The following is a 23,135-nucleotide window of genomic DNA, read 5'->3' as shown; positions in this document are numbered from 1 at the left end:
CATTTATTCTTACATCTCTCCCTGCCTGAGAGTGCAAGCGAGAACAACAACTGGGGTGTGTGAAAAGAATTCATCGCTTTGCTTCTCAAATGACGGGAGGAAGAAGGGAAGGAATGCAGCGAAAGGCTGGGCACAGGCGGTCCTCAACATACGACCACAACTGAGCCCAAAGTTTCTGTTGTTAAGTGAGTTTTGCCCCATGTTATACGACACTTCAGGCTACAGTTGGACTAGATTTATTTATTATTTATTTATTAGTTGGACTTATATACCGCTGCTCTTCACGGACTCGAGGCGGCTCACAACATCTCAATAACAAAAATACAATATGTAAATATTTCTAGGCCCAATTAACAATGATAATGAATTTAAAATTATTTTAAAAATTAAACTTTTAAAAATCAAGCATTGACATGCGTACTACCACCTCCAACACATTCACTGGGCAGAGGATGGTGTCTAGTGACCCCAAGTCTGACGGCATAAATGTGTTTTCAGATTCTTACGAAAGGCAAGGAGGGTGGGGGAAATTTATTCCAGAGGGCCGGGGCCGCCACACAGAAGGCTCTTCCCCTAGGACCTGCCAAACGACATTGTTCAGTGATTTTCAACCTTTTTTTGAGCCGTGGCACATTTTTTTACATTTACAGACTCCTGGGGCACACCACCAACCAAAATTAGACAAAATGACACTCTAACACAGTACATATTATACATATAGTTAATAATATAGTTTCTAAATGTATTTATACTCACTTAGGAGGCCATATACAATATAAATAACATTGTGATGCCTTGTATATCACCCTCTGCGGAGGCCTCTTATAAAAGGAAAAAGGTCAAATATCTATATACACCATCAGGATAGACATAACCAGCTGAGGCTGAGGCTTCATCTAGTGGTGGCAACATTTACCGCCAGTCCTGACCAGGATTAGAAACCGGGACCATGGGGAGGAGGAGCAGCTACAACTACTCGCCAAGGCCGCACAAGCGGGGACTTTCCTGGGTGTGGATGAGAGGCGGCCTGCTATTGGTTCATCACTAGTGGTCGGGATGAATCCTAGAAGGTGATTGGTCAGTGAGTGTTCCCTGTGCCTCCACTCTTGCTGTCGCTGAAGGGATTCTGAGGGGAATGTTTATGTTCGGATGGAGGCGGCTGGAGGTGGGCCGGATAAATGGCCTCTGCGGGCTATATCCGGCACGCGGGCTATAATTTGGGGACCCATGTTTAATTTCCCCACGGCACACCTGGCCATGTCTCACGGCACACTGGTTGAAAAACACTGGTCTAGTTGATAGGACCTGGAGAAGGCCGACTCTGTAGGACCTCACCGGACGCTGGGATTCGTGCGGCCTAAACGAATCCTAGATGACCTGCAAGGTTCCCTTCCAACTCTATTAATCTGTTTAAATTCACGTTAAGTGTGTGCGAGGGGCAGGCACACCTGAATTCTCGTCTTGCCAAAACGGTTGCGCGAGCTCTTTTCCATTGTGGCAAAGTCCTTAAGAACTTAAGAGCAAAACCTCAGGAAGCAGAGATTCGTCACTCCTTCGGAGTCCAGAATTTCTGAAGAAACACCCAATACACCTTTGGGGTATTTATATTTTTCTATTTTCTTTTTTTCTTTTCCCAAAAGCTGCCAGAGCTTGTCCGGACAACCTGTAATTCACTCTTTCAAAGACACGCCTCTGCGTGGGATTTCCGAGTCTCCCCTTAAAATGCTTGGATTACTCTTAACCGCAGCAAGTTATGGATTCACCGCTGAGTACGGCGAGGACAATGGAGGGGATTAAGCACGCTTGACTTATTTTCAAAAGCCGCCCCGTCCCCTTGGCGAAGGCATGGATTCCATTTCAAACTTCTCCACCCCATATCTTTTGACTCTGAGAAGGCCAAGGAAAGCAGCTTTCGGCTTTTATTTTATTTTTTTAAAGCAGAAGGTCTTAAATTTCAATTTGACTAAAAAGGATTTACAAGAATACAGCAGAGCAAAATTCAAGAGACCCCCCTCCCCCAAAGCTTGGCACATGCCCCCAAAGCTACCAAAAGTTCTTTCTTTCGCCTTCAATGGATTTGCCGTTGTTTGAGAAAGCTCCACTAATTTAATCTAGCCAAGAAGCTGTGGTTTTCAACCTTTCTAATGCCGTGACCCCTTAATACAGTCCCTCATGTTGTGGTGACCCCCAACCATAAGTCTAGTGCCAATTCTCCCAACAGAGTTTGAAGCTGATTGGCAGGAAGGTCACTGTAAACGCCTGATTGGTCGGATTGTCAAAATATGTTCCAAGGCACCATCTGCAACTCTATAACTGTCTGGTTTGGCTCTGCAACCCAACAGGACCGACACAGACTTCAGAGGAGAATCAGAACTGCAGAAAAAACAATGGCTGCCAACCTGCCTTCCATTGAGGACCTGTAGACTGCACGAGTCAAAAAGAGGGTTGTGAAAATATTTATTAACTCCTTGCATGCTGGTCATAAACTGTTTCAACTCCTACCCTCAAAAATCGCTGCAGAGGACTGCACACCAAGACAACTAGACACAAGGACAGGTTTTTCCCCCGAATGCCATCACACTGCTAAACAAATAATTCCCTCAACACTGTCAAACTATTTATTAAGTTCGCACTACTATTAATCTTCTCATTGTTCCCATCACAAATCTCCTCCCACTAATGACTGTATGACTGTACTTTGTTGCCTGCATCCTTACAATTTCTACTGACTGGTTCCTAATATGATTTGATTGCTTATTGTACCTGGATTATCAATAAGTGTTGTACTTTCTTTCTTTCATTCATTCATTCATTCATTCATTCATTCATTCATTCATTCATTCATTCATTCATTCATTCATTGGATTTGTATGCCGCCCCTCTCCGCAGACTCGGGGCGGCTAACAACAGAATAAAAACAGCATGTAAAAATACAAAACAGCTAAAAAACCCTTAATTCTAAAACCAAACATACATACAAACAAACATACCATGCATAAATTGTAAAGGCTTAGGGGGAAAGAATATCTCAGTTCCCCCATGCCTGATGGCAGAGGTGGGTTTTAAGGACCTTGCGAAAGGCGAGGAGGGTGGGGGCAATTCCAATCTCCGGGGGGAGTTTGTTCCAGAGGGTCAGCACCACCACAGAGAAGGCTCTTCCCCTGGGCCCCGCCAAACGACATAGTTTTGTTGACTTATGATTCTAGACGAACTCATCTTTTCTTTAATGTACCCTGAGAACATCTACACCAAGACAAATTCCTTGTGTGTCCAATCACACTTGGCCAATAAAGAATTCTATTCTATTTTATTATCAATTTAGAGAGCCAGGAGTTAGCAGGTTTCCCCCCCCCTCTGTTCGTTGCAGAGCGAGGGAAACAGAGCTGCACAAAACACATTTTCTTCCTTTCTCCTTTCCTTCACCTTTGCCACAAACAAACACGATACAAAATGCGGGGGCGCACCCGTCCTTCTCTCATTTCTTTCCTGCTTGCATCGAAGCACCCTGTAAACAAGTTGTGTCGTCACAGTCAACCCTTTTTGTTGTTTCCATCCTGTTTTTGAAGAGAAAAACGCTGCACAAGCCTGTTGGGAGGGAACGCTGCGAAGCTCGGAAGTGGCGGTTTGCAAGCCTTTGTTACAAAGGTTTGGAAAAAAAGGAGGGGACAGCCGCAACAGAATAGAATAGAATTCTATATTGGCCAAGTGGGATTGGACACCCAAGGAATTTGTCTTTGGTGCATATGCTCTCAGTGTACATAAAAGAAAAAGAAAAAAGATACAGTTGTACCTCTACTTACGAACTTAATTCGCTCCGTGACCAGATTCTTAAGTAGAAAGGTTTGTAAGAAGAAGCAATTTTCCCCTAGGAATCAATGTAAAAGCAAATAATGCGTGCGATTGGGGAAACCACAGGGAGGGTGGAGGCCCTGTTTCCTCCCAGGAGATTCTGAGAGAGGCCCCATTGAGGCTTCTCCCCGCCCCTTTCTGGCCATGTTTCCTCCCAGGAGATTCCTAGGGAGGCCCCACGGAGGCTTCTCCCCACCTTTTCGAGCCTTGTTTCCTCCCAGGCGATTCCTAGAGAGGCACCACAGAGACTTATCCCTACCTTTTCCGGCCCTGTTTCTTCCCAGGAGATTCCTAGAGAGGCCTCCCCAGAGGCTTCTCCCCATCTTTTCCGGCCCTGTTTCCTCCCAGGAGATTCCAAGAGAGGCCCCACAGAGGCTTCTCCCTGCCTTTTCCGGCTCTGTTTCCTCCCAGGATATTTCTATAGAGGCCCCACAGAGGCTTCTCCCTGCCTTTTCCGGCCGTTTCCTCCCAGGAGATTCCTAGAGAGGCCCCATGGAGTCTTCTCCCTGCTTTTTCTGGTTACAGTTTTGAAGGCTCGGGTTTGTAAATAGAAAACAGTTCTTGAGAAGAGGCAAAAAAATCTTGAACACCCGGTTCTTATCTAGAAAAGGTCTTAGGTAGAGGTTCCACTGTGTACTCAACTCTGAATAAAAGTGAGAATTTTGGGACTCCTGCTTAAGTTTGTTTTTCCTCTGTTTAACAAAAACGGTTCCGGTAAAATACAGCCTACCTTACCAACAATACCCGCTTGTAACAACTTCACTTCTATAAAGCTGCAAAATCTTAACACTCGGGTGCATTAAATCCTTGTAAACCTGTCTTCCGTTCTGACCATGTAATGTTTCAGTGCACAATGGCACCTTTTAAAAAAAACAACTCAAGAAGAAGACAGGTAAAACATCTCAACGAAACTTAATTACGTCATGATTTTTTGGGACACGAAAAGGCAATTCAGGACATTCTGATTTATCTAAAAACTTCAAACCCAAACGAGGAGAAGCAGAGATGGGGTCGCACGGGATAGGTTTGCAAAACAAAATTATTGCTGAATGCAAGCCAAATCAAAAGACCGGCCCATCTGATAAATAGATGTTGAGCAGGAATACACAGGAGGATTTTGAATGATTAGAGCAGTCAGTACCGAGAGTCTGACATAACAATAACAACGACAACAGCAACAAATGACGGCGTGACAAAACAGCAACTATAGTCCCTGCTCTGCCAACAATCTTAGTAAGCCTGCAAAACTGAATATGGAATAACTGCAAGAAATATTGCTTGCCTGCAAGCAAGAACTGGTGGGCCAATAAAATAGATAAATAACAGAAAATAAAGAAACTGGAGTGCTCTGGGACTTTGGAACTCAAAGAGATGAATAAGCTGCTACACAACACACTAGAATTATTAACAGCTGTTGATAAGAAATATAAAAAAGACTGGACAGTGGACAGGGCAATACGAGGAAGAACTGGAGAATATAACAAAATACAAAGAGCCGCAAGTAGAAGCAGAATAATTGCGGTGATAGAAAGAAAAGAAAAGAAATAGCACCAATAGTAATAGTCACCTTGGGTGCAATTCCAAAACATCTGGAGCACCATTTCAACACTATCGGCATTGACAAAATCTCCATGAATCAATTGCAACAGGCAGCTTGGCTTGTAATGACTTATATCCTGCGAGGATATTTTTAATAACTTCAAACAACAACATCTGCCTCGCATTGTAACGAACGAGGACATAGATTCAATTTCGCAGCTTACTAAGATTGTTGGCAGAGCAGGGACCAAAATAGCCAGGGGAATGGTTGAAGCGTGGGAAAAGAACCCTTTGTCTGTCAACAGGAGTGCTGATTTATTACCAGTTTACCAGTATTTAAAAGCCAAAGGTATGGCAGCACATTCCACAGCTCTGAGGAGGGAGAAAAAACAGCCTCCATCCCGCCTTCCGGAAGGCTGAAAATCAGCTGGGCAGTGCGCATATGTGCACTGGAGCTGACATAGGAGAATGCTTTCCATGCCTCCACATATGGCTCTGCATGCCACCTATGACATGTGTGTCATAGGTTTGCAATCATGTGTCTATGGTATGCCTCCCACTCTAGTATGTGTGTGTGATATTTGCATGTGTGCATGCGAATTATGATACTTCCAGCTCTTAGTCTCAAGCCTGTACAACCTCGTAATTATTGTCAAGAAATTCAAAGAATGGGAAGGGGTTACATTAATAACCAGGGCAGAGGAAGCACCGTGTCCAGGGTTCCCTTTATCATTTACCTACAACAGGGAGATAAAAGGAAATAATTATCCCAGTCTAGTCATCAGTTAACAGTGTCAAGTTTTTGCCCTGTTGTTGACCTGGAACAGTGTGGCTGGAAGGAAAGAAGTTGAACGCTTGTCAACTCCTCCGTTATGAATGATCAGAAAAGCTGAAAAAAGGATCTAATCCTCTTATAACCCCCACCCATCCCAGCTGCTGTTGCGGAGTATAATTTTCTTGCAATGGCCACCCAATAAAGAAAGCTAACAGTCTTCTGGAAGGGCCCCGAAGACCTGGTTCTGCCAGTGGGCCTGGAGAACCCAGAGTGGGATGGAGCCCGTTAAATGGCTCATGGGATCTGCTGTTGTAGGGGTGGAGGCGGGAGTTATTTTATTATGATTTTTTTAGTACAGCGTCCCCTCGATTTTTGTGGGTTCGAACTTCGCGAAAAGTCTATACCACGGTTTTTCAAAAATATTAATTAAAAAATATTTCGCGGGTTTTCCCCCTATACCATGGTTTTCCCCGCCCGATGACATCATACGTCATCGCCAAACTTTCATCCAACTTTAATAAATATTTTTTTTAATAAACTTTAATAAATAAACATGGTGAGTAATGATCTAAATGGTTGCTAAGGGAATGGGAAATTGCAATTTAGGGGTTTAAAGTGTTAAGGGAAGGCTTGTGATACTGTTCATAGCCAAAAATAGTGTATTTACTTCCGCATCTCTACTTTGCGGAAATTCAACTTTCGCGGGCAGTCTCGGAACGCATCCCCCGCGAAAATTGAGGGAACACTGTACAGTATTATAATATTTATTTATTTGATTTTTTAAAAATTAGTTTTATTGTTTTAAATGTGGCTTTTATATTCGCCATGGGTGAATAGGCGGCAATATAATTTAATAACAACAACAACATAATGATAATAATGATGATAATAATAATAGCAACAATAATAACAACAAACAGAGGCACAACTACGTGGCCCACATACTCCATTGGAACCTGTGCCACAATTACCAGCTACCAGTGGTAAAGAATTGGTGGGATCATAAACCTGAGAAAGTAGTTGAAAACAAACAAAATTCAAACTGACAAAGTTTTGAAATACAATACACCACGATTGTGGAAAAGAAAAAAAATGAGGGTCATTGATGTCGCCATACCAGGTGACAGTCAAATTGATGAAAAACAATAAGAAAAACTTAGCCGATATCAGGATCTTAAAATCGAACTACAATGACTCTGGCATAAACCAATATAGGTGGTCCCAGTAATAATCGGCACACTGGGTGCTGTGCCAAAAGACCTCAGCCAGCATTCGAAAACAATAAATATTGACAAAATCGTGATCTGTCAGTTGCAAAAGGCCATCGTGCTTGGATCCAGGTGCATCATATGAAAATACAGTACATCACACAGTCCTAGAGACTTGGGAAGTGTTTGACTTGTGATATTGTGATACAACATCCAGCATATCAATCTCATTTGCTGTGTATTACTGTCTTTTGTGAATTTAATAATAATAATAATAATAACAACAACAACAACAACAACAATAACAACAACAGCTTGCTTCTCTGATGGGAGATGCACCAGGCCAGTTGTGTTGAACACAAACCTCACTAGCTTCCCCTTTCTACAAAGAATAGGCTAAGATAGGCTAGGATAGTGTAGTGTGGTGTAGGGTAGGGTAGGGTAGAGTAGGATAGGAGAGGGTAGGGTAGGATAGGGTAGAGTAGGATAGGAGAGGATAGGGTAGGGTAGGAGAGGGTAGGATAGGGTAGAGTAGGATAGGAGAGGGTAGGGTAGGATAGGAGAGGGTAGGATAGGGTAGATTAGGATAGGAGAGGGTAGGGTAGGGTAAGGTAGGGTAGAGTAGGATAGGATAGGATAGGAGAGGGTAGGGTAGGATAGGAGAGGGTAGGATAGGAGAGGGTAAGGTAGGGTAAGGTATGGTAGGGTAGGATAGGAGAGGGTAGAGTAGGAGAGGGTAGGGTAGGGTAGGATAGGAGAGGGTAGGGTAAGGTAGGGTAGGGTAGAGTAGGATAGGAGAGGGTAGGGTAGGGTAGGGTAGGATAGGAGAGGGTAGGATAGGGTAGAATAGGATAGGAGAGGGTAGGGTAGGGTAGGATAGGATAGGAGAGGGTAGGGTAGGATAGGAGAGGGTAGGGTAGGATAGGAGAGGGTAAGGTAGGGTAAGGTAGGGTAGGGTAGGATAGGGTAGAGTAGGAGAGGGGAGGGGAGGGTAGGATAGGAGAGGGGAGGGTAAGGCACGACAGGACAGGACAGAATTAAGAATAGGATAGGACAGGACAGGATAGGATAGGTGTAAGGCAGGGCAGGTTAGGATATTCTTTACAGTCCAAGTGTTATTCGACACACAAGGAATTTCTCTCTGGTGCCTAAGCTCTCAGTGTCCATACAAACAGCAAACTCTATACTTAAATTTCTAACCCTCTCCCCATTATTGATTGCAGGAAACATTCTACTCGCTTGTCTCAGACAACGAGCACACAGGCCCAGTTGATAATCAATGAAGGTTTCTTGATCAGATTAAGAGAAAAACAGAAGGGGAGGTGGGGGAGAACTCTTTCTCAAGAGCCTTGAATTCCAGGTTCCAGACACAGGGCCCCTCCCTGTATTTTCAATAGAGAAAATGCTCTTGAACACAGAAACACATCCATCAGGGAGGGAGGGAGGAAGAGAAGGAAGAAAGAGAAAGAAGAGAGGAATAAAGGAATGAAGAGAAGGAAAGACAGAAAGAAGGAAGGAAAAGGGAGAGAGAGGGAGAGAGGAAGGGAATAAGGAAGGAAGAGAAAGAAGAGAGAAATGAAGGAATGAAGGAAGAGAAGGAAAGACAGAAAGAAGGAAGGAAGAAGGGAGAGAGAGAGAGAGAGGAAGGGAATAAGGAAGGAAGAGAAAGAAGAGAGGAAGGAAGGAAGGAAAGACAGAAAGAAGGAAGGAAGAAGGGAGAGAGAGAGGGAAGAAGGGAATAAGGAAGGAAGACAAAGAAGAGAGGAAGGAAGAAATAAAGGGAGGAAGAGAAGGAAAGAAGAGAACGAAAGAAGGAAGGAAGAGAAGGAGAGAAGGAAAGAAGGAAGGAAGGAAGAGAAGGAAGAGAAGAATGGAGGGAGGGAGAGAGGGGGGGAAAATAAGGAAGGAAGGAAAGAAGGGAGAGTAATTTTGCCCCTATTTAGTTGAGTATATTTAGACCCATTTTGTCTCTTTGGGGAAATGGTTACAGGTCTCCTTAAATTCCCAGAAAATGTGTAAACTCATTTGTAGCAGTTTCATTTGCTTTTTCAATCCTCTTTTAGTTTAACATGTTCCTTTTCAGAAACAGAAACAAAACGAAAATCTTCTTTTTTGATACATTTTGCCACTGGGAGCCAAGCAGAAAGGAAACAAATAGCTAAGAATATTTCCTCCTTAATAAGAGAGGAAAAGGCAGCTGGCAGGATTTTCATTTGCACAACAAAGGGACAGAATTTAAAAGAAAAAAACCACAAAAGAAAAAAAAAGAACACTGCCTCACCTTCCTTACAAGACTAGGGGCTTTGTAACAAGCCATTTTTCATTTTTAATCTTTTAGGAAAGAATTCCAATCGGCTTCTTCTTTGAAATGGCTCATCATTATTCCAAGCCCAAATTCCAACCCCAAAGTTGGACCACATGACTGAACAATTCCAATTGTCCAAGGCTAAACCTTGGCCAAACCTTGGCCAATAAATTAAGTAGGAAGATGCTCTAGGAAGTCAAGAACTGGAAGATGTTTTCAAATCAACTAACATTAGAGTTAACCTTGATTCATTTTTTTTAGTGGTGGTTTAGCGCAGTGATTTTCAACCTTGTTTGAGCAGCGGCACATTTTTTACATTTACGAAACCCTGGGGCACATTGAGCGGGGGTGGGGGGGGCGGCTAAAAAAAGTTTGAACAAAAAAATTATCTCTCTTCCTCCCCTTCGCTCTATTTCTTTCTCCCTCCTCCTTCCTCTTTCTCTCTCTCTCCATCCCTCTTTCTTTCTCTTCCTTCCTTCCTCTCTTTTTTGCTCTCTTTCTCTCTCCCTCCCTACATCCCTCTATGTCTTTCTCTCTCTCTCCTTCCCTCCCTCTCTTTCTCTCTCTCTCTTACTTTCTTTCTCTCTCTTTTTCTCTCTTGCTTTCTCTCTCTCTTGCTTTCTTTCTCTCTGAGCTTCGCGGCACACCTGACCATGTTTCGCGGCACACTAGTGTGCCACGGCACACTGGTTGAAAAACACTGGTTTAGCGTATGGGAAGCGTATTTGGCAAAAATTCCAGTCTTTTGGGTAGACTCAACTTTAGCAAGCTTAAAATAGTCTATATCTCAACTTTTTTTCTTCCAAATTCTGAGAGTCAAACCCCACACACATTAAAGTTAAAAAAAGGATGAGTTAGGGTCAATTAAGGTCAATTCAGTCACCCGTTTAGTACGGTGCACAAATGCACACATACAAGCTAAACATGTCTCAAAAATGCTTTGTGAAAAGGCAACTGGGCCTTTCTAGAAACATAGAAGTCTGATGGCAGAAAAAGACCTCATGGTCCATCTAGTCTGCCCTTATACTATTTTCTGTATTTTATCTTAGTATGGATATATGTTGATCCCAGGCATGTTTAAATTCAGTTACTGTGGATTTATCTACCACATCTGCTGGAATTTTGTTCCAAGGATCTACTACTCTTTCAGTAAAATAATATTTTCTCACGTTGCTTTTGATATTTCCCCCAACTAACTTCAGATTGTGTCCCCTTGTTCTTGTGTTCACTTTCCTATTAAAAACACTTCCCTCCTGAACCTTATTTAACCCTTTAACATATTTAAATGTTTCGATCATGTCCCCCCTTTTCGTTCTGTCCTCCAGACTATACAGATTGAGTTCATTAAGTCTTTCCTGATACGTTTTATGCTTAAGACCTTCCACCATTCTTGTAGCCCGTCTTTGGACCCGTTCAATTTTGTCCATATCTTTTTGTAGGTGAGGTCTCCAGAACTGAACACAGTATTTCAAATGTGGTCTCACCAGCACTCTATATAGCAGGATCTTTGTTTTTTTTTCCCTTGAAGAGATTTCACTACTCATCTAGGAAGCTTCTTCAGTTCTGACTGAACCCATTCGATCGGAACTGAAGAGGTTTTCTGGTGAGAAGCGACACACGTCTTCAAAAAATAACAAAGAAAGCCCAGGGGGCTTTTGAAATAGCACCTTTTGGGACAAGGCATGACCTGGAGAATTGAGAGTCTCCTGAGACAACACACGCAGAGACATTTAGTCCACAAATACCTGTCAAACATAATTCAACCTTAGTATAGACCAGCGGTCCCCAAACTACGGCCCGTGGGCTCAGCCCACTGAGGCCATTTATCCAGGCCTCGGGTGAGTGACAGAAGCATATCTAATTTTCCATGAATAAAATGCGGTATTTTGTTAGTAACTAATATCAATCATCAAAAAAGTTGCAAAAGGTTTTTTTCTAATTTTGTCATCCAGTTAATTAAATTCCCTCCTCAAAAAAGTACAAAACCAATTATATTTCTAACTTATTAACTATTATGCCAAAGTGCTTCCTTCTTTCTTTATACATTTTTCTATAAGCCAAGAAAACCTTGTATAGCCAATCAGATGTTAACAAAAGAAAATTAAAAACAAAACATAAACATATATGAATTTCAGACTTCTTTCCCCCCCCCTCTAAATAGTACGTTCCCATTTTGTTTTTTACTTTAAAATAAGGTATTTGCAGTGTGCATAGGGATTTGTTCATAGGGTTTTTTTAATAGTCTGGCCCTCCAACAGTCTGAGGGACAGTGAACTGGCCCCCTGTGTAAAAGGTTTGGGGATCCCTGGTATAGACCACCACCTAGCCCTCCGAGGAAGCCAACACAAGTTAACGGCTGCCCGTCTCACTGGAGTTTTATGAGGAACGTATCGTTTTCTTAAAAAAATCAGAATTCTGAAAGTCTGGCTTTGGTGTGCTCGAGAGAAAAGGAAAGTGAGATGCCCCAACAATTTGCAAATTGGGTCTGTCCTAAGCCAAATATATAGTGCAGGTAATCCTCGACGTACGACAGTTCAATTTAGAGACTATTCGACTAGCAGTGGGGATTCGTCGCAAATGTGTGCCTTCATAGCGAGATATGTACATCTCTTGTATATTTACAATGGGTCAATTTTGGTTGCTCAGGCAAAAGTCATGAATTGTGTAAGTCATTAGTCTCCAGATGTCCAAGAACCTCAACACCTAGCATGTTGAGAGCCGGGTGGCGCAGCAGGTAGAGTGCTGTACTGCAGGCCACTGAAGCTGACTGTAGATCTGAAGGTCAGCGGTTCAAATCTCATCACTGGCTCAAGGTTGACTCAGCCTTCCATCCTTCCGAGGTGGGTAAAATGAGGACCCGGATTGTGGGGGCAATAGCCTAGCTCTGTTAAAAAGTGCTATTGCTAACATGTTGTAAGCCGCCCTGAGTCTAAGGAGAAGGGCAGCATAAAAATCAAATAAATAAATAAAATAAATAAATAAGACTTGGGTGACGACCAACTTTGGATGGTCAACGAACTGTTGTAAGTCAAGGACTACATTTATCACCCAAGAATCTGCTATTAGGATCAAAGAGATACTAAAATGTCTAGATTCTAAGAATCTGAAACGGTTCTTTTTCTGGTTTTTTCTTGTTTTTTTAAAAAAAATATTATTAATATTATATTGATGCTCTGACTGTAATAAAGGTCTATACTATTCGAACTTGCAATGGCACTGAAAAAAAGTGACCGTATTACGACCATTTGCCACACTTAACAACCGTTGCGGGATCCCATGGTCACATGGCCAAAATTTAGATGTTTTGCAACTGACTTGTACTTATGACGGTTGCAGTGTCCCGGGGTCACATCATGATCCCCTTCAGTGAGATTCTGATAAACCAGATTCGCTTAACCACCGGTTAAGCCAGATTCGCTTAACAACCAGTTACTCCCATGGCATAACCCCTGCAACGGTTCGTTTAAGACAGGTCACAGAATGGGGTGAAACTCACTTCACCGATGTCTTGCTTAGCAACAGATGTTTTGGTCGTAAGTCGAGGACTACCTGTAGAAGCACCAGAGGAAGAAGAGGCAAAACAGAAAGGCAACAGTGGTAGAACAAATTTAGTTCGGGAAAGAAACTCTAAACCCCAAACTGAAACAAGAGTACTGGCTGCCACATTGGAGAGTAATGTAACCCATAATCCCATACCTTGTTGGCTACCAAGCCGCTCCTGATATGAGGTAGCTCCAGCTCCGTTGAATTCTACAGACAGACAAAACAAAAAGGTCCATTCACAATCACTTTTAACACAATTGGGGAAGGGGTAAAATATCTATCCATATATCTATCCATATCTATATCTGCATATATCTCTCTCCGTCTCTCTATCTCTAATCTATATATCTCTCTCTATCTAATCTCTCTCTTTCTTTCTCTTTCTCTAATCTCTTTCTATTTCTAATCTATATCTAATCTCTCTCTGCGTGTGTCCAAGTTCTCTCTCTCTAATCTCTCTCTCTCTCTTTCTCTCTATCTCTATCTCTCTATGTCTCTCTCTCTCTCTCTAATCTATATCTAATCTCTCTTTCGGTCTAATTTTTCTCTCTCCCTGTTTCTCTCTCTAATCTATATCTAATCTCTCTCTCAGTCTAATTTTTCTCTCTCCCTGTTTCTCTCTCTCTCTAATCTATATCTAATCTCTCTCTCTCTCGGTCTATCTAAACTCTCTCTCTCTCTTGAATCTAACTGTAATCTCTCTTTCTCTATCTCTAATCTATATCTAATCTCTATCTAATATACACATATATATATATATATATATATATATATATATATATATATATATACACACACATATATGTATATATATGTATATACTGTATATACCTCCCTATCATCTATCTAATCAAGCTTCTTTCCAATCCCTTGATAAATTGGCTAAAATGCAGGTATAGTTCTTGGTTTATGAGCCTTCCTAAATTGACCGTTTGAAGTTAGGATGGCACCTATACATCATGTTAATTTTTAATCAATAACAAAATAATGGAGTGGAGGTCTTCTAGTCCAACCCGCTGCTCAAGTAGGAGACCCTGCACCATTTCAGATAGCTGGCCAATTTCTTCCTTTTTGTCTCTGGGCAAGGAAGAGACAAAAGAGGTAGAAGGGTGGGTTGTTGTTTTTTAAATTTCCAGTATGCACCAGTCGGCTCTCAAAGCTCCAGGAGAGATGCTCATGTTTCTGACTCCGCCCACGCCCAGCCTCCACAGGACAGGCAGCTGAGCCACCCATTTGCCCGCTAGGCAGGTGGATTTGGAGCTGCAATGGTGCGGTGGTGTTAGACAATGCTACTTCTGCTGACTGCCGGCTGCCTGCAATTTGGAATTCGGCAGTTAGAATCTCATCAGGCTCAAGGTCAACTCATCCTTCCATCCTTCCGAGTTCGGTACAATGGGCACCAAGACCGTTGGGGGAAATATGCTGATTCTGTAAACCACTTAGAGAGGGTTGTATATGAAGCGGTATATAAATAAATGCTATTGCATTCACAGCTGGCGATGGCGGAGGTGCCCAGAGAGGATTCTGCATGCCACCTCTGGCACGCGTGCCATCGATTCACCATCACAGCCCTATATCCTTCCAGTGGTCCAATCTATTCTTGAAGACCTCCAGTGATGGATCACCCACAACTTCTGGACGTAAGCTGTCTCACACTGATCCACTGATTGTAACTGTTCTCATTGTTTCTCTCCTTCACACATCAACATTTGTCTTCTCTAATCAACTGTCTTCTATATCAAGAGTCTCCAAGTTTGGCCACTTTAAGACTAGTGGACTTCAACTCCCAGAGTTCCTCAGCCAGCTTGAGAAGTTGAAGTCCACGAGTCTTAAAGTTGCCAAGGTTGGAGACCCCTGATCTAGATACTACTACAATTGCCACAATCCCCAGCCAGCAAGGCCGAGGGGTAATCCAACTGCTTCCAAGGGACCCTTTGCCTTCCCTCCTGCAAACCCATGTTGCTTTAAGCCAGGATGAGGAGGGTTACTGTTGAATAAATCACTATTTATTCAGGCCCTGTCCTGTTATCTCCTTTGAGGAAGCTTCCTTGAATGAAGCCTTCTAAAGTTCTTGCTTTCCAACCTAGATAATACCTCTAGTTCAGAGATCTCCAACCTTGGCCACTTTAAAACCTGTGGACTTCAACTCCCAGAATTCCTCAGCCAGCAGAGCAAAGCTGGCTGAGGAATTCTGGGAGTTGAAGTCCACAAGTCTTAAAGTGGCCAAGGTTGAAGATCTCTGCTTAAACCAAACAACATTACACGAGTTTGGGGTGGGGTGGGGTGACAGCTTTGCAATTTCTTTGTCGATTTGTCAATTATCTATGGGACCGCCTCTTGCCACACACCTCCCAGAGACCAATAAGAACACATAGAGTTGGCCTCCTCCAGGTCCCGCTGACGAAGCAATGCAGGTTGGCAGGACCAGAGGGGAGGGCCTTCTCTGTGGCTGCCCCGGCTCTATGGAACCAACTACTCTCCACGTCCGTACTGCTCCCACCCTACTGGCCTTCCATAAGGCCACAAAGACCTGGCTCTGCCGGCAGGCCTGGGGGCCAAGAATTGTCCATCTTTTATGGCCAAAATGTATGAATGATGTATATGCATGCGATTATGTCTTTTTATAATCAATGGGTTTTATCATGGGGTTAGTTTTCGACTTCTCTTATTGCTTTGTATCTTTTGCATTGTATTATTATTGTATTATGAGTTCTTCGGGATTGGGCGGCACAGAAGTCGAACAAATAAATAAATACATTTCTCTGGTTTTGGGGGGCAGAGGACTGTCCAGTTCCAACAGGATTTCAACCCTCTTCCGCACGGGCTATTTAGCAAACACCGCAAAGCGCTTTAGAAACAAAACGCCCTCCATCCCTGTTGTGTAAATCTGAGATAAGAGATTGTCTGCTTAATCCTAATGAGGCCTCTCCATTAAAATCTTTATTAACTTGCAGCTCAGCGGGGGCTGCCCAGCAAAGCCCTGCCGGCACCCTGGGCCTCTTCCCCCCACCCCTCTCCGCTATCTCTCCGTACTTAGATCTGCTTTAACTTTTTTACCAATAGCTCTAAGATGTTCCCACTGCTTATCAGCCACGCCAAGCCGCTTACTTTATCACTGCTATTGCAGATAAAATAAATGAGCTGGGGATGAGATGAATAATGGCATTTTCTGCAGGCAGGGTTCCCATTACATTCACAACAGACTGGAGATTTCAACTTGGCCACAAAAGAGACACAGGGTGGGTGGAGGGGGGAGAGAGAAAGGGAGGGAGGGAGGGGAAAGCAGACAGAGAAGAAGAGAAAGAGACAGAGAAAGCGAGAGAAAGAAAGACACAGAGAAAGCGAGAGAAAGAAAGAGACGAGAGAGAGGGAGAGAGAAGCAGACAGAGAAGAAGAGAAAGAGAGAGAGAAAGCAAGAGAAAGAAAAAGAGGGAGGAGAGAGAAAGAGACAGAGAGAAAGAAAGAAGGTCAGGGAAAGGAGAGAGAGAGAGAGTGACAGACGGAGAGGAAGAGAAAGAAAGAAAGAGAGTGAGTGAGAGAGAGTGAGAAAGAGACAGAGAAAAAAGAGAGAAAGAGAAAGAAAGAGGGAGGTGGAGAGAGAGAAGGAGAGAGAGAGGGAGAAAGAGAGAGAGAGAAAGGAGAGGAAGAGACAGAGAAAGCGAGAGAAAGAAAGAGAGGGAGGAGAGAGAGACAGAGAAAAAGAAAGACAGGGAAAGCAGAGGAAGAGAGAGTGAGAGAGAGAGGGACAGACAGAGAGGAAGAGAAAGAGAGAGAGAGATAGGAAGGAGAGTGAGAAAGAGAGAAAGAGACAGAGAGAAAAAAGAGAGAAAGAGGGAGTAGGAGAGAGGGAAAGAGAGAGAGGGAGAGAAAGGAGAGGAAGAGACAGAGAGAAAGAAAGAGCTACACAGAAAAAGAAAGAGTGAGAGAGCGACAGAGAAAGGAGAGAGAGGGAGGAGAGACAGAGACACAGAGAGAAAGGGAGGGGACAGGCAGATTTTAACAAATAGCCTCCCTTTTTGCTCAACTGGTCTTAAGATTCAAGGATGGGTTTTAAACCTACCTGAACTGAGGAGGCAATTAATTTTGGAAAACAATAGGAAGGCAGCCAAGGGCTGACTTCTCGGAAAATCCCCTAGCTGAGCATATTGTGACTTTTTACAAATTTTTTCTTTCTTTACTGCAGTGTTTGGTCTAGAAGCGGCTTAAAGCTGTACAGTCGCCTAATAAAGCTGTTGGCTTTCCCCTTTTTTTCTCCTTCGTTGACGAAATGGAGCCTGGGGTCGACTTAAAAGGGGGCAACACACCACAAACTTCACGTTACTAAACGGGAGGAAGGAGGCGACAACAGGAGAAACCGATCCATCGATCCTCACAGCCTCTTTCGGGGAAACCCACCGGATGGGTTGAAGTTGTAAGTTGCATTAGGACATACAGGTAGTCCTCAACATACGTCCACAATGGAGCCCAGCATTTATGTTCCTAAACGAAACATTTGTTGCGAGTTTTGCCTCATTTCCTTGCCTTTCTAGCAGCGGTTGTTAAGTGAGTCACCACAGTTGGTCACCATAAAAAGGGGAGGAGGGATTGCATTATCCCCTCTGGACGCTGCAGGCTGCAGCCATCATAAATCTGAGACAGTTGCCAAGCATCTAAATTTAGATCACATGGTGGAATGGGGATGTTGGACGAGATCATCTGTCGGCATGGGGTGAGGTATCACCAGTACGCAGAGAGCTGCGAGAGCAATCATGGGCTTTTCCAAATATGCCCATGTTACACCAACACTCCGCAGTCTGCATTGGTTGCCGATCAGTTTCCGGTCACAATTCAAAGTGTTGGTTATGACCTATAAAGCCCTTCATGGCACCGGACCAGATTATCTCAGGGACCGCCTTCTGCTGCACGAATCCCAGCGACCAGTTAGGTCCCACAGAGTGGGTCTTCTCCGGGTCACGTCAACTAAACAATGCCGCTTGGCGGGACCCAGGAGAAGAGCCTTCTCTGTGGTGGCCCCGGCCCCCTGGAACCAACTCCCCCCAGAGATTAGAATTGCCCCCACCTTCCTTGCCTTTCATAAGCTTCTTAAAACCCACCTCTGCCGCCAGGCATGGGGGAACTGAGATACTCTTCCCCCCTAGGCCTTTACAATTTTATGCATGGTATGTCTGTATGTATTTTTGGTTTTATAATAAGGGTTTTTAACTGTTTTAATATCGGATTGTTTATATGCTGTTTTTATTATTGTTGTTAGCCGCCCCGAGTCTACAGAGAGGGGCAGCATACAAATCAAATAATTAAATAAGTAAGTAAGTAAGTAAGTAAGTAAGTAAGTAAGTAAGTAAGTAAGTAAGTAAGTAAATAATCATAATAAAGAAACAAACAAACAAACAAATAAATAAATGCTGATGATACCCAGTTATACATCTCCACGCCATGCCAATTCAGTGAAGTGGTGGATGTGACGTGCTGGTGCCTGAAGGCTGTGAGAGTCTGGATGGGGGCCAACAGGATCAAGCTCAACCCAGATAAGACTGAGTGGCTGTGGGCATTTCCTCCTAAGGACTATTCGATCTGTCTGTCCCTCGTGCTGGGGGGAGAAACTTTAACCCCCTCAGATAGGGTTCACAACTTGAGTGTCCTCCTGGATCCACAGCTGAACCTAGAACACCACCTTTCAGCTGTGGCCAGGGGGATCCTATTTAGATCCAGAGGCTCAGGCCCTCATCATCTCCTGTCTTGTTTATTGCAATGCGCTCTACATGGGGCGACCCTTGAAGAGCGTTTGGAGACTCCAAATGATCCATAATGCAGCCGCACGGGTTGTCATGGGTGTACCTTCGGGATTGGGTGGCATAGAAGTCAAATGAATGAATGAATGAATGAATGAATGAATGAATGAATGAATGAATGAATGAATGAATTTAATGAATGCTGCAAGGGTGATATGTAAGTGTGAAAAATGGTCACACCTTTTCAGTGGCGTTGTAACTTTGGTCACTAAACGAACTGTTGTAAGTCGAGGGCTATCTGTACAGGATTCTTTTCTGATGCCTGCAGGCTGAAGTTCACCCTAGCCAGGGGAATAAGGAAGGACTCTACCTTTGGAAAGCAACTTCCTAATGCATAGACCATTTGGGGCCTTCGAATGCTCATTGTTTGCCTGTTTGTTTTATAAAAACCATTTGCGTCCCTCTTTGCCGAGCCTCTTAGCTTTCCTTGTGCATCTCACTTCTGGTTAACATCAACTCATAACATAATGAAGGAGGAAGAGAAATTATAATAATTAACACTGCATAGACAGGGGGGCAGAGTCACAACAGGAGAAGAGCTATATTCTTAATTGTTTTGCTGCGTGCTGTAAATCACGGAGGGTTTTCGGCACTTGCATTAAATGAATACAATTTTCAAGGCTACCTAGGCCAGGAGGAGGAGGAGGAGGAGGAGAAGGTGACGAGAAAAAGGAGGAGTAGAAGAGTTTTTGGCACACCTGCAGGGAGTGAATGAATGCATACAATCTTCAAGGCTACCCAGGCCAAGAAGAAGAGGAAAGAAGACGAGGAAGAGAAGGAGGAGGAAGAAGAAAGAGAAGGAGGAGGAGGAGGATTCAATGAAGAGGAGGAGGAAGATAAAAAGAAGAAGAAAAGAGGAGTAAGAGAAAAAGAAGAGGAGGAGGAGAGGGAGGAGGAGGAAGAGGGAGAGGAGAAGAAGAGAAGGAGGAGGAGAATTAGAAGAGGAAGAAGAAGAGAAAAAGAAGAATAAAAGAAGAGGAGGAGGAAGAGAAAGAAGAAGAGGAGGAGGAGGAGAAGAAGGAGGAGGAGGAGGAAGAGGGAGAGGAGGAGAAGGAAGAGGAGGACAAGGAGAATTAGAAGAAGACGAGGAAGAGAAAGAAGAAGAGGAGGAGGATGAGAAGAAGAAGGAGGAGGAACAGGGAGAGGAGGAGAAGGAAGAGGACAAGAAGAATTAGAAGAAGAGGAGGAGGAGGAGAAGAAGGAGGTGGAGGGAGAGGGAGAGGAGGAGCAGGAAGAGAAGAATTAGAAGAAGAGGAGGAGGAAGACAAAAGAAGAAGAGAAGGAGGAGAAAAAGAAGAAGAGGAGGAGGACGAGAAGAAGGAGAAGGAGGAAGAGGGAGAGGAGGAGAAGCAAGAGAAGGAGGAGGAGAATTAAAAGAAGAGGAGGAGGAGGAGGAGAAAAAAAGAAGACAAAGAGGAGGAGGAGGAGGAGGTATGGCAATGCCAGGCACAGTAGAATCCCCAGGGACAGAAAATTGGAGACGATTCCTAAAAGTATCAGGAGCTGAAAATCAAAAGTGAAAGATTTTTGGCATAAAGCCAGTCGATGTGGTCCCGGTGTTATCGGCACACTGAGTGCCGTACCAAAAAAAGTCTTGGACAGCACTTAGAAAATCTGCGCAATGACAAAAACATCCATCTGTCAATTGCAAAAGGCCACATTACTTGGACCCCGCGGTATATACGACACCAATAAATTATGAGCACGCTCGCTCTTGGCAAGAACGTGACGCGAATGAGGGCCAACACCGCTAAAGGACTGGCAGCAGCGATTTCACACGGTTGTGTCTGCAATATTAAAGAGACCTGCAAAAAAAAAAGAAAAAAAGGACGCAGAAGGACAATGGCGCGAGGAAGCGAAGATGATAGGCCCCTTGGGTGCCATCACAAAACATCTGGAGCAGCACTTGGATGCTCTCGGCATTGACCAAGTCACTGTCAGTCAATTGCAAAAGGCAGCTTTCGATTGGAACGGCTGACATCCTGCGTTTGATACCTCTAACGCAGTGTTTCCCAACCTTGGCAACTTGAAGATATCTGGACGTCAACTCCCAGAATTCCCCAGCCAGCATTCGCTGGCTGGGGAATTCTGGGAGTTGAAGTCCAGATATCTTCAAGTTGCCAAGGTTGGGAAACACTGCTCTAACACCATCCAACAACCACATCTGCCTATCCCAGGTCTTTGGGAAGGACTGGAGAGGTGGACCGAAATGCTAAATCCAGTTTGAACATCTGGCTGGGTGACAAACCATAATGATGATGATGATGATGATGATGATAATAATAATAATAATAATAATAACAACAACAACAACAACAACGCCGTGTTCTTTAGAAGCCACAAGGTGGCATACAAATTATCCGATTCCTTTTCTTCTTTTGCTTTCAAAATTGTGGCTGGAAGAACAAGGTTGACGCAGCCGTCCATCCTTCCAAGGTGGGTAAAATGAGGACCCAGATTGTGGGGGCAATATGCTGGCTCTGTTTAAAAGTGCTGTTGCTAACATGTTGTAAGCCGCCCTGGGTCTAAGGAGAAGGGCGGCATAAAAATTGAACAAATAAATAAATATTCAAAAAAATAAATAAATGGGGATATTTGCTGCAAAATATGAGGATCCTTCCATCTTCATTCTCCTCCCTGCCTTCCCCTCTTTACTCTTCCTTCCTTGCTCCCTCCCTTTCTTCTTTTCTTTTTCATTCCCTCTTCATTCTCCTTCCCGCCTTCCCCTCTTTACTTCCTTCCTTCCTTCCTTCTTTCCCTTCCTTCCTTCTTTCCCTTCCTTCCTTCCTTCCTTCTTTCCTTCCCTTCCTTCCTTCTTTCCTTCCCTTCCTTCCTTCCTTCCTTTCCTTCCTTCCTTTTTGCTGTGGGGATAGGTTTTAAGTCATGATCAGCAAAAGTTATGATCAGTAAGTTGAGCTGAGAGAGTGGGAAATTCCTTTTACACATTCCTGTTCCTAGACCTAAGAATTAAGGCCCAACCATTGTGGGTTCACCATTTTTCTCAAGGTTGACTCAGCCTCCCATCCTTCCGAGGTGGGTAAAGTGAGGACCCGGATTGTGGGGGCGATATGCTGGCTCTGTTTAAAAGTGCTGTTGCTAACATGTTGTAAGCTGCCCTGAGTCTAAGGAGAAGGGCAGCATAAAAATCAAATAAATAAATAAATAACAAATTTGTGCCAGGTTTTTCATAGGGCTAAAGAAAAGGAGGAACGGGAGGAAGCTAATGGTGTCACCAGCCCCAGCAGGGGTCAGCCTGCCACTTCTGTATCACCTCCAAGATGCTGTCTTTTTAAACAAAAACAAATCCCCATTAAGAAGGAAAAGAGAAACAGACAAGACTTTTCCTAGCCCTCAGTTCTGTTATTTCTGTCAACAAAGTTTTATTGATCCTTCTGGAAGATGCAAGTCCCTTTTTCCCACTTCTTCTATTTGCTGATGTATTTTACAGCTCTTCCTTCCGGTGATTGGCGGGTTTTATACCTTTGAAGCAGCGGTTGTCAAATCATAACTACTGTATTGCAATAGCCTAGAGCAGTGATGGCGAACCTTTTTTTGGCTCGGGTGCTAAAAGGACGTGAATGTGTGCAATAGCGCGTGCATGTGTGCCCATACCCATAATGCAATGCCCTACCCCACTCCCATGCTGCTGATCCCCCTCTGCACCTATCCGCAGACCTCACTGAACCCTCAAGACTTCCAGTAAACTGGTTTGGCTGTTTCAGGAAAAACTCTGGAGCCTGTAGATGGCAAAAAGCAGACCCAATGGGCCCACCAGTCTTCCTAAAAGCCTGAGGAGGGTGAAAAATGGCCCAATGGGCCTACCAGGAGTTAGAACTTCCACTAGACCCATTTTTCAGCATTCAGAGGTTCCGGAGGCTTTCCTGAAGACTGGGGAGGACGAAAAATGGCCCAACAGGTCTATCGGACATTAGAACTTCCACTAGGCCCGTTTTCCGCCCTCAGCAGGCTACGGAGGCTTTCCTGAAACATGGGGAGGGTGAAAAATGGTCCAACAGGTCTATCGGAAGTTAGAACTTTCACTAGGCCTGTTTTTCACCATTCACAGGCCCTGGAGGCTTTCCTGAAGACTGGGGAGGGTGAAAAATGGCCCAACAGGTCTATCGGAA

General features: G+C 43.8%; 1 protein-coding gene across 1 annotated transcript in view; it reads right to left on the bottom strand.

Moving 5' to 3' along the window:
• Positions 1-23,135, bottom strand: part of FBRSL1 (fibrosin like 1) — a 499,240-nt gene that overhangs the window by 137,973 nt on the left and 338,132 nt on the right. Inside the window, 1 exon segment of the mRNA XM_070762728.1 lies at positions 13,373-13,426. Coding sequence (XP_070618829.1) covers positions 13,373-13,426 — 54 coding nt within the window.

This window comes from Erythrolamprus reginae, chromosome 10 (assembly GCF_031021105.1).
Source record: "Erythrolamprus reginae isolate rEryReg1 chromosome 10, rEryReg1.hap1, whole genome shotgun sequence".
Classification (NCBI taxonomy): domain Eukaryota; kingdom Metazoa; phylum Chordata; class Lepidosauria; order Squamata; family Dipsadidae; genus Erythrolamprus; species Erythrolamprus reginae.
This window is presented reverse-complemented; position numbering and strand designations above follow the sequence as displayed.